Source organism: Megalobrama amblycephala, linkage group LG6 (genome assembly GCF_018812025.1).
Source record: "Megalobrama amblycephala isolate DHTTF-2021 linkage group LG6, ASM1881202v1, whole genome shotgun sequence".
NCBI classification, from domain to species: Eukaryota; Metazoa; Chordata; class Actinopteri; order Cypriniformes; family Xenocyprididae; genus Megalobrama; species Megalobrama amblycephala.
Genome location: NC_063049.1, coordinates 34,708,573 through 34,720,446, shown reverse-complemented (window position 1 = coordinate 34,720,446; position 11,874 = coordinate 34,708,573). Strand labels below are relative to the sequence as shown.

The following is an 11,874-nucleotide window of genomic DNA, read 5'->3' as shown; positions in this document are numbered from 1 at the left end:
GCTTTTATTTTTATACTTTTAGTTTTCATGTTAGTTTTAATTTTAGTCATTTTATTTTGTGCTTTTGTCATTTTTTTTAGTTTTGTTTTAATATTTTAAAAAATTTTAATATTTTTTTATTATTATTATTATTTTTTTTTTATTTACAGTTAATAATTTTAGTAATTCAACTTCAGTTTATTGCCAAGGCAACATTTCTAATTTTAGTAGATTTAGTTTACATTTTTTCAACTAATGTTTATATTTTATTTCAGGTTTATTTCAGTTAACAAAAATGTTTTTAATAGTTTTAGTTTTAGTTAATGATAATAACCCTGGATTGGATGAGCCTTGCTCAAAGCCATCATGAAGATAAATGCACACATGACTGCATGTTAGTAGACATCAAGTTGACTTCATTTTGCCTGATGAACTTAATTTGTGGAAATTTGTTTGTCTTTTCATGATTGGTTATTGATTGATTGAACTCATATTTCTGTTACAACCATTTTATAAAAGTATTTAGTCACTACTGGCATTACAGTGATTTATTTTATTTTTTTTACCTTAGTTTAGGTGAGTTTAGGCAAAATCACTTGAACAAACAGGCTTATTTCTTCTCTTTTCTAATGTGATATTACATTGCATAGCATAACACCACCTTGTAATTATAAGGTTCTATCTGCATCCTGAGCAGTTTTGAGATATTGAGCTAAAAATAAAATAGTCCCAAAAATTACACAATTAAAAAAAAATAATAATAATCACATAATGTAAATAACTAGTCACTGTATAAGAATATGTGAATAACTCAATTTTGACAAAAATGTCAGATGGAACCTTATAATTCCAAGGGGACAATAAGCATACTGTAACATATCAACGTAGGATGAAGAAAAATCTCTCAGAAGTAACTTTTACTCATGAATATAATAACTAGACTCTGCAGAGACAGCCGCTAGAGAGAGGTGAAGAGTCGTTCCACTCTGTGAGAGTTCTCCAGCTTTCTCCACAGGACCGATCCGGCACCTCCAGCAGGCCGTGGCAAACCGCTGCCCTCCCAGTGGAGGATAATTGAAGATAGAGACGGGAAGCCTGACTCTTCCTCTCCTCTCACATGTAGCTTTGGAAACCAGCTGCACTTAAAACTGTCAGGATTAATTACTTTAGGTGCCTCAAAACTCTCACACGTAGACAGATACTCCGTCTCTCTCTTGCAGGCTTCCTCTCAACATGCTTGATCACAACACGCAGTAACTCTGATTTCCCCCGACGTGCTCGTATAATGCAGTCAAATGCTAAGTGAGACTGCTCAAAAACATGTCATTACCCCTGCCTCGAAAAGCTTGCTAATGCAGCCGTAAGGGTCTCTTTTTAAGGACAAAGCACTCGTAACTTGTATTGGATTTTTTTCTGCTTAAAAGAAGAAACCATTTTTTAAATTTTCATATTAGAGAAAAACCTCTCATGGCAGGTCGTTTGCATAACAGTACTCTTATGTCATTAGCATGAGCTGGAGAGATGGAAAGTTAATCGGCAGGCCCACACAGAATCTGCGCCAGATCATTTCTGCAGAAAATTTAACAGATTTCCACAGAATTCTCCATTCATTGTTTCATTGAATTTAGTGGATATTTGATAATAAATAATATATATTTGTGTTTATCCATACCAATGGCAAGGAAAACTTTAAAGCAGCAGATTTTTACCAGAACATGTACTTTTTACTGTTTCACTTTTATTTTTCATGTTTTGTAGCTTGTTTTCCATAGTGGAAAAAAAAAACTATACCAAAATGTATTTAAAATACATTTATTTCACACTAAGTATGGTACAAATCCATATTTATTGACATATCGCTTGAGACTTTGATATAAATATTATAATTAAACTTTATTTGTAGTACTTCTTTGTTGCACAATACACATTTCTTAATATCAAGCCTAAAATGTGTTTTAATATCACTATTAGTAAGGATAGTATGATCACTGTATAATATCAGTCTTTAAATGCAAGATACTTAAAGTTTACCTAAAGTAAACTTGCAATAGTTATTTAGCATAATCAAATATACTTTAGTATATCTTTAGTTGGACCTCAGCACTACTTCCGGATAACTAAAGTGCATTAAGTACAAAATTAGTTGTTCCATTTTAGCAGACTTTAAGTATATCAATTAAGTAGTATACCAAAAGTACAATTGCAGGGTATTTTTATTAAGTACATAAATATGTAAATGTATTTGTAGTATTCTTAGCATAAAATAAATGTATTTCAAATCCATTTTGGTATAATTTATTGTTCACTAGGGTTGTCCGAGTTCTATATTTAAATTCTTGCCACAAAATTCTAGAGATTTTTTTCCCCTAAAAAAGAGCAGAGAGTCTGCTGAGAGTCTCTTCACTGAGCTGCTAATGGTATTTCAGCACATCTATGAGACGATGTATCTGTATTCACGACAGTATCATCACACAGATGAGCAGAGCAATTTCACTTCACGAAATGGCAGGAAAACTGTACCGGAATGTACCTGAAATTTGTACTACTCTGGTGATATCACCATTTATTCTCGTAATGGACAATCATTTTTATAGACTTCTCCATACAGTAAAATGGTTTGGCGGGTCAAGTAGGAGAATATGAGCCTTTTTGCTTCTCAAATACACTCTAATTAATCATAATGTTCTTCCTGCTTCCTCTTTCCTCTCTCTTCTGCAGATGTACCTGTCATTTCACTCTGTCCCTCCATCTGGGTACAAATACACTCTCATTCTTCTCGCTCAGTTTTGTTTTCATTCCATCTTCAAGACCTCTAAGAGAAAATCTGTTATTTATATGGAGAAACCATTTATTTGAACAGGAGCTCCTGTCTCTCTGTGGCAGTGTTCTGAATCAAGCAAGCATACTAACAAAAATGGAACCTCATATGTAGTAAGCAGTCTGGAACAGCAGCTCATACAAATAGCAAAGTGCACAAAAGACTAGAATCTTAGTTGATTTCATTGTTGTTGTTATTATGCCTTTTTTAAGGTTCCTAATATTGTTTTGGGAGTCTCCTACAACAGGTTTACGTGCATGCAAGGTCAAAAAACACTTTGGTTTTCTCATAATATACATTTAATTTCACCTGAATTTTCTGTGTTTTGTAAATGATTTGTTAGAAGCAGTTCAAAGAATCACTCTCTAAACCCCTCCTTTCCGTGAGCTTACACTGCTCTGATTGGTCAGATGGCCCAATCCTTTGTGATTGGTCTACTGCACGCACCGTGCGCCCATTGACATAACTGAATGACAGCTATCAATTTGCAAGACATTGTATACAATGTATGGACAGAAAAGATGGCGTCGATTTTACCGCATCAATTCGAGCCTGAGTCGGACGATGAAACGTCTGAAGTAGTCGATCAACCAGAAAATGATTTGCAATCATGACTGGAGTAGGACGTTTCTGTATGGTAAGTGTCACCATAGTTTGTGTTATTTATAAGACGTGATAGCGGCGTCACTGTTATACTTTATGTAGGTGCACCTGTGGGAACTGTATCAGAATGACAAGTGAAGCTGAAAACCTCTAAACATAAGATAAATATGTAGGCCAGATGTGTACACTGTCTTTTTTGTCATAACTATTAACAAAGTAAAAAATGGCTATATCATTGTTTGACATTACAATGGATGTTTACTGCTAACACAGAGAATACTTAAACTAGATAGCGTGGACTAGCATCTTAACATCCTATTACAATACAGATAGAGCTCCACTCTACTGTAATAATAAACACGCAGAGGGAAAAAAACAGTTTGTTTAACAGTTATGTAAGCGAACCTGGCCGAGCTATGTTGTAAACTCCCACGTTAGACGAGCACAAACTGATATGAAGCTGATAATGCTTTAAACTCGTAAAGTCGTACTCCATCCTTGATCATTACTCCAAGTAATAAGACAGACAAACTGCATTAATCGACTCATTTTTAGACAATATTGGACCCACATCTGAATAGCAGAACTACAGAAACGTGAGTTAGCCGGTTAGCAGGAGACATACAGACTAGTGTGTACATTACACAACATAACATACAAAACTACGAATTTTGAACGATCGCTAGAAAATATAAACATCAATTATTAATCATGCTTACAGGTTGAGATTCAGAGGAGCAAGCTGGTCCAAATAAACTGGTCATTGATCCATATTTTAAGAGCAAGTGTTTTGTGAATCCTGCGTTAAACTCCCCGAGGTTTGAGAAGCAGTCGTCAGTAAAATGACGGGAACACAACAAAAGATTGTACTGCTGTGGTATTGTTCAAATAAATAAATTTTCCCTGGCGTCTGCACGCGCAATAAGTGAGCGAGCAATATGCTAATGTTTCGCTGTGATGTCACAACGAAACGGCTTGGGATTCGTTTTTACAAACGACTCGTTTCATTGACTCAGAGTCGACTCTTACTTTTGAGAGACAATAACTTTATATACGGTGCACTTTCAGATTTAAAACTTTGCAGGATGTTTTCATTCACTTAGAGCTATGTTACACACTACATGAAAGGTAATTTTCAAAAATCAATAATGGGGCACTTTAATGTAGATATATACACATAAACATTGGATAGAACACTCAGTGTTTAATTACATTGAATTATTTTATTAATACTCATCAATATAATGTTATTGAAAGAATTGTACACTACCGTTCAAAAGTTTGGGGTCGTTTTTTTTTTTTTTTTTTTTAAGAAATTCATACATTTATTTAGCAAGGATAATTAAATTAATACATTAAATTAAAAGTGATTTTACATTGTTACAACATATGTATATTCTCAAATAAATGCTGTTTTTATGACCAAAAATATTTAGCAGCACAATTTTGAGAATAATAAGAAATTTGAGCACCAAATCAGCATATTAGAAGGATCTTGTGACACTGAAGACTGGACTAATGGCTGCTGAAAATTCAGCTTTGCCATAACAGGAATAAATTACATTTTAAAATAAATTAAAATAGAAAACAGTCATTTTTCAATTGTGTGTCAATTGAAAAATGACTGTTCTATTTTAATTTATTTTAAAATTTTATATATATATATATTTCTAATTTTATAAAATTGTATATATATATTCCTAATTTTTTTGAAGGCTTGAATTGAGAAACCGATTAATTTTTTGAAGGCTTGAATTGAGAAACCGATTAATTTTTTGAAGGCTTGAATTGAGGAACCGATTAAGCTAATCAATTAAGGAAAGAAGGCTACCTTTTTATTTTAAGAGAATTGGTTTAATTATGAAGTTTTATTTAGAGACATCATTGTTAGTTCCCAGCATGCTTTGTGTATGGCTGGAAATTGTAATCATTATTCTTATGAATAATAATCATATTATAATCATGCTTATTACCTTTTTTGGGACCTTACTGTACCTTTACTGGGCCACTTCACTAAAGCAAATAACAATGCTGGCATTATTTACTCATCCTCATGTCATTCCAAACGCATCTGAGCTGTTCTTGTATGGAAAATTCAGTATAACGATGAAAATGTCTGTTCCATAGCACACATAACAACATATGGGTTTGGAACAACACAAGTAAATAATAACAGAATTTTCATTTTTGGGTGAACTAAAAATTTTGCCGACATAAGCAGCTCACTAGGTTTTGGAGCGCAGCCTGTTCTCTCTCTCTCTCTTTCTCTCTAGTATATTCTGATCTCATTTAGATAGTCATAAGCAAACCTTTGCACTGCCTTCACAAAGACACTACATGTCACCGCACTGCACCAGATAAGTCCCGTCTGTTCTCTCTCTCCTCTTCCCTCGTCTCGCCGTCCTCACCTTCCTTCTCTCATCACGGCGGTTAAATCCGCAGCTTGCCTCGCCACCAGCTGCCTAGCTTGAGTAGTCTTAATTGTCGAAACGATAAGGACGAAGTAATTGGAGAACTGCACGACTGTGAAATGGATTCGAGTTCCATCTCACGCTAATGAAGCTATTTACTAAGTTGAGAGCATTAAACATTCTTGTTGGATTTTCGCTGTAGCTTCCCTGTCATTTCTGCAAACTTAAATGTGTATTTCTCCTCAACCCAGTGGATACTGAGTAAATATTTCAATCTAGTGTATTCAAATAATGATTTTTTGAAGCATAATTAGATTTGGAATCAATTTGTGCATAGCTAAACGGGGATTACATCTAAACAAGAGCGGCGCTTCTTGACCTAAAATGTGTCTGCGCCGTAAAACACGGCAGTTGAGCTGCTAATGAAACTCTCAGAGGCTAAATATTCTGTGCTTTATGGTCTTCTGTGTACTTTATCAGATTGATGGTGTATAATTGCCAGAGCTGGGTGTATTTTAAAAAGCGTGTTTTGTGGCAAATGAATCAACATATCATCGCTCTTCTGAGTGGGCCTTTAGTTCAGTAAAATGTCTTTTGTTTTGTAAAATAGGCCATTTGGTGTCTATGCAGTAATGGCTTGCACTGCCAAAACGGCAGTGGAAAAGTGGCATTTCAGAGGAAGGCCAATTAACATCAATTGAATCTATTCATATTATAACTTTTATACAGTGCTCAGCGTAAATGAGTACACCCCCTTTGAAAAGTAACATTTTAAACAATATCTCCATGAACACAAAAACAATTTCCAAAATGGTGACAAGACTAAGTTTTATATAACATCTGTTTAATTTATAACATGAAAGTAAGGTTAATAATATAACTTAGAGAACAAAATTTTCAGTTTTACTCAAATTAGGGTGATGCAAAAATGAGTACACCCCACTGAAAGTCTCTGGAGCAAAGCTGCTAGACTATAAATGTCTAATTTAACAAGAATTCAACCACAGGTGAGTCTAATTATTCATTACACAGTTGACTATAAAAGGTGTTAAAACCCCTTCCCATTTCATGCTGTCAGCAATGGCACCACATGGAAGAGAAATGTCACAATAATTTCTTTACATCAGAAAGGTGAAGGCTACAAGAAGATCAGCAAAGCTTTCCTTATCAGTCAGAATACTGTAGCAAACGTGGTACAAAAATGTTAAAAATATGGAACTGCAACCATCTCACAGAGACGTCCAGTTTGTCCACGGAAGTTAACACCTTGAGCACAGGAGCGTCTTCTGATGAGAAGGGTTGAAGAAAATCGGCATGCAAGTTCACTGCAATTATCTAAAGAAGTAGAAAGCCAAACTGGGGTGACTATTTCCCGTGACACAATACAGCGTACACTGCAGAGGAATGGCATGCATGGGTGCCGTCCACGAAAGAAGCCTCTCCTAAAGCCCAGGCACAAAAAAGCCCGCCTAGAGTTTGCCAGGGCCCATGCTGACAAAGATGAAGACTACTGGGACTCTATACTCTGGAGTGATGAGACCAAGATAAATGGTTTTAGAATTGATGGCTTTAAAACTGTATGGCGTCGCAAAGGTGAGGAATACAAAGAAAAATGCATGGTGCCTACAGTGAAATGTGGTGGTGGCAGTGTCCTTATGTGGGGCTGCATGAGTGCTGCTGGTGTCTGGAGCTGCATTTCATTGATGGCATCATGAATTCACAGATGTACTGCTCTATACTGAAAGAGAAGATGCTACCATCACTCCGTGCCCTTGGTCGTCGAGCACTTTTCCAACATGACAGTGATCCTAAACACACATCTAAGGCCACTGTTGGATTTCTGAAGAAGAACAGGGTGAAAGTGATTCAGTGGCTCCTGATCTGAACCCAGTCGAACACCTATGGGGAATTCTGAAGAGACAACCCAGGTGAAAAAAAAGTACATTTCTATAATGTATTTAAAGTGCTCTATTTTTGCGAACTAATTTTGTACTTAATATATAAAAAATTCTTATTTAGTACTTCTTAAGATCATCTTAAGAACATCTAAGTGTACTCAACTGTGCTATTTTGAGACAGCATGAAATATGAACTAAAATGTTCTTTAACTAAATATATCTAAAATATATAAATATATTTTTTAAATACAGAAATAGTATATTAAAAACGCATTTTAGTTCATATTTCATGCTGTCTCAAAATAGCACAGTTGAGTACACTTAGATGTTCTTAAGATTATCTTAAGAAGTACTAAAGAATAATTTTTAGTACATTAAGTACAAAATTAGTAAATACAGTATAGAAGTGTACTTTTTTTCACCTGGGAAGTTGAGCATCACTCTCTATCCAGCATCCAGTCTCTAAAAGAGATCATTCTTGAAGAATGGAAAAAGATAGATGCAAAATGTAGCCAACTTGTTCATTCCATGCCTAGAAGACTTGGTGCTGTCATTAAAAATCATGGAGGCCATACAAAGTACTAGATGTAGTAGTTTTTGTTGTGGGGTGTACTCATTTTTGCATCACCCTAATGTGAGTAAAACTGAAAAAATGTGTAATCTAAGTTATATTATTAACCTTGCTTTCCTGTTATAAGTTAAACTGATGTTATATTAAACTTAGTCTTGTCAACATTTTGGGAATTGTTTGTGTTTATTGAGATATTGTTTAAAATGTTACTTTTCGAAGGGGGTGTACTCATTTATGCTGAGCACTGTGCATATTGTATTGATTATGTACCTTTTCATAGAGATAAAATCCTTAGCTACATTATGCAGGTTTTATAGCAAGGCTGTAATGAGAGATACTTGTGAATGTAAATAGGTAGATGACCTTTTTCTATCAACATTTTAGTTTCAATGTTATATAAATGTACAAGGGAAAGTGTGTATAGGTGCTGAGATAATCATCATTTCCAATGCCCTGTTTTACAGTTCTCTTGAAGGGTTCATATTAAACATTTTTCTATTATTATTATTTTCCCTGGTGCCAAGGTATTAAGGTCGTCTCCCCTTTTTTTGGTGAAACGCTTTACTCTTACTGTATATTGTTCATTTTCCTGGTAATCGTATCTGCCTGACAATGGGTGGGCCATGTTTCTGATCACCCTGTAGGCATCAATGATGTGTAAACATGGATGATCATATAATTATTATTATTTTTTTTTTTTGTGCAGTTTAGTTTCAGTAATTTCTCTTTTTTGTTTAATGAAAGAAGTGATTCAGTAAGCAGTGTGACTTTGCATAAATATTTAAAAGTATAAATATTCATTTAGCATGAGAACATAAAAACTTCATGTATAGTACTAAAATTATAAAAATATTTTTAGGTTGTTTTAGATTAAGTATAGCATGTTACCCAGCAGGACACTGCTGTCACTGTTTGAAATTTTATGTCGCCGTACCAAGATCCATGTGCATCTGAATCCTGTTACGCTTAGAGAGCCTTATGAACTCTTGATAAAGAATTAACATGAATTTGTAAGAGGCTGTGTAGAGTGCAGTCAGCCCGAACAAGCTTGCACATACAAATGCGGCTGTGGAAATCCAATTACACCGTTTTACAAGCACCGTGCTAGTAACACTCACATTCATGTGGGGGCTGGTAGATAAATTAAAATGACAGTCTTTGTGATTTTGTACATTTGTTGCATTCCAGAACCACGATTCATAACGTAACCCACTGGCCATCAGGGTAAACTGTATTCTACTATAGCTAGTTTTCTCTTTCTGGTCAACATTTGTGATGGCAGAGGAACCATTTTAGGAGAATCTAACTCACGAAGTTAGTTAAAGTTGACACATTTACAGCTAGCTAAAGGATGCATTAAACTGATCAAAAATAACAGTAAAGACATTTATAATGTTACAAATACACCTGTCAGGCATAACATTATGACCACCTTCCTAATATTGTGTTGGTCCACCTTTTGCTGCCAAAACAGCCCTGACCCATTGAGACATTGCCTCCACAAGACCCCTGAAGGTGTGCTTTGGTATCTGGCACCAAGATGCTAGCAGCAGATCTTTTAAGTCCTGTAATTTGTGAGGTGGGGCCTCCATGGGTCGGACTTGTTTCTTCAGCACATCCCAGAGATGCGATGCACACACCCAGCTATCTACATGATGTAAATAAAACATATTTCATCAGACCAGGCCACCTTCTTCCATTGCTCCATGGTCCAGTTCTGGTGCTCATGTGTCCACTGTTGGTGCTTTCGGCGGTGGACAGGGGTCAGCATGGGCACCCTGACTGGTCTGCAGCTATACAGCCCCATACGCAACAAACTGTGACGCACTGTGTATTCTGACACCTTTCTATCAGAACCAGCATTAACTTCTTGAGCAATTTGAGCTACAGTAGCTCGTCTGTTGGGTCGGACCACACGGGCCAGCCTTCGCTACCCACGTGCATCAGTGAGCCTTGGCCGCCCATGACCCTGTCACCGGTTCACCACTGTTCCTTCCTTGGACCACTTTTGATAGATATTGACCACTGCAGACCGGGAACACCCCACAAGTGCTGCAGTTTTGGAGATGCTCTGACCCAGTCGTCTAGCCATCACAATTTGGCCCTTGTCAAACACACTCAAATCCTTATACTTGCCCATTTTTTCCTCCTTCTAACACATCAACTTTGAGGACAAAATGTTCACTTGCTGCCTAATATGTCCAACCCACTAACAGGTGCCATGATGAAGAGATAATCAGTGTTATTCACTTCACCTGTCAGTGGTCATAATGTTATGCCTGATCATTTGAACTTTCTATTCATCAAAGAATCGTGGAAAAAAATGTATCACAGTTTCCACAAAAAAATATTAAGCAGTACAACAAGACTAGAGTAATGGCTGCTGAAAATTCAGTTTTGCCATCACAGGAATAAATTAAATAAAATGAAATGTTAAATATATTAACATAGAAATTAGTTATTTTAAATTGTAATAATATTTCACAATATATCTTCAAGTATGTATATATATATATATACATATATTATTTGGCAAATAATATTGAATCCACTTTTAATAGTAACTCATTCACACCCTTGAGTAAGGTTTGTTACTATCCTAACAACGTAAAAAGATTTGCATTAGTCGAGCATTCTCATTTGCGTTTGCATCTTTACAGCATGTAAAGTATATTTCTGGCTTTATTTCAGAAAACTCCCTATGCTCATTCAGCAGCTACACCAGAGATATATTCGGCATGCCATATGGTAGAAATTACTGTGAATGTCTATATTCATTACTGTGAGTATCTCTAGGAGCAGGAAAGCAGCTCTGCCCCATGTTCACCATCACTCTGAAGTTAAGAGACCACACATCACCACTTGTTCTCTCTGGCTAGAGCTCTGTTTACTCACAGTACCACTCCTATGGTATCTAGACAGCTGTGCCAGTACGCATAACCTGATTTTGCTGAGTTCAGCATGTTCCTGGGTCAACATTTTTTCAAATCAATCCATCAGATTTGAGGGACAGGTTTACAGATTATGTCAAGTTTAGGCTTAAAATCATGAATTGGTGCTTCTACATCAGTGTTATTCATCTATCATTTCCCTCTGATTTTTGGGATAACTTATGGGTAGGGTTAGGTTTAGGGGTAGGAATAGGGTTAAGACTAAATTTTCACACTGGAATGTTGTTCCAGGATCAACAAAATATGTTGACCCAGGAACGCATCTAACTCAGCAAAATCAGGACGTGCATGCAGTACGATGATGAGGTATTATGGTTAAACGTTTGTTAAAACAAATGCTAATTGTCATCAGAAAATGCATTTTTTCAGTAACAGTTTCTGAACTTGTCTCTCTGTTTCTTTCTCAGTGACGAAGACAGTGTGTGCCGAGCAGTGTGATGGCCGCTGTTTTGGGCCGTACGTCAGTGACTGCTGCCATCGCGAATGTGCTGGAGGCTGTTCAGGACCAAAGGACACAGACTGCTTTGTATGTCTTCACTATTTTTGTAACACACCCACCCAATCATATTAGTAATTGCAGAATTTAGTCAATTAGCTCTGCCACTAGTTGATGCTTTAGCTCTGTGTCAACTAGTCACAGATC

The 11,874-nt window shown here is 36.0% G+C and overlaps 1 protein-coding gene across 2 annotated transcripts in view; it reads left to right on the top strand.

The window, feature by feature from the left end:
• The window catches only part of erbb4b (erb-b2 receptor tyrosine kinase 4b), a 373,945-nt gene that overhangs the window by 250,963 nt on the left and 111,108 nt on the right, over window positions 1-11,874 (top strand). For both annotated transcript variants that reach the window (XM_048194319.1, XM_048194320.1), the window contains exon 6: window positions 11,639-11,757. In XM_048194319.1, the coding sequence (XP_048050276.1) occupies window positions 11,639-11,757 (119 nt within the window). The remainder of the gene's footprint in view (window positions 1-11,638; window positions 11,758-11,874) is intronic.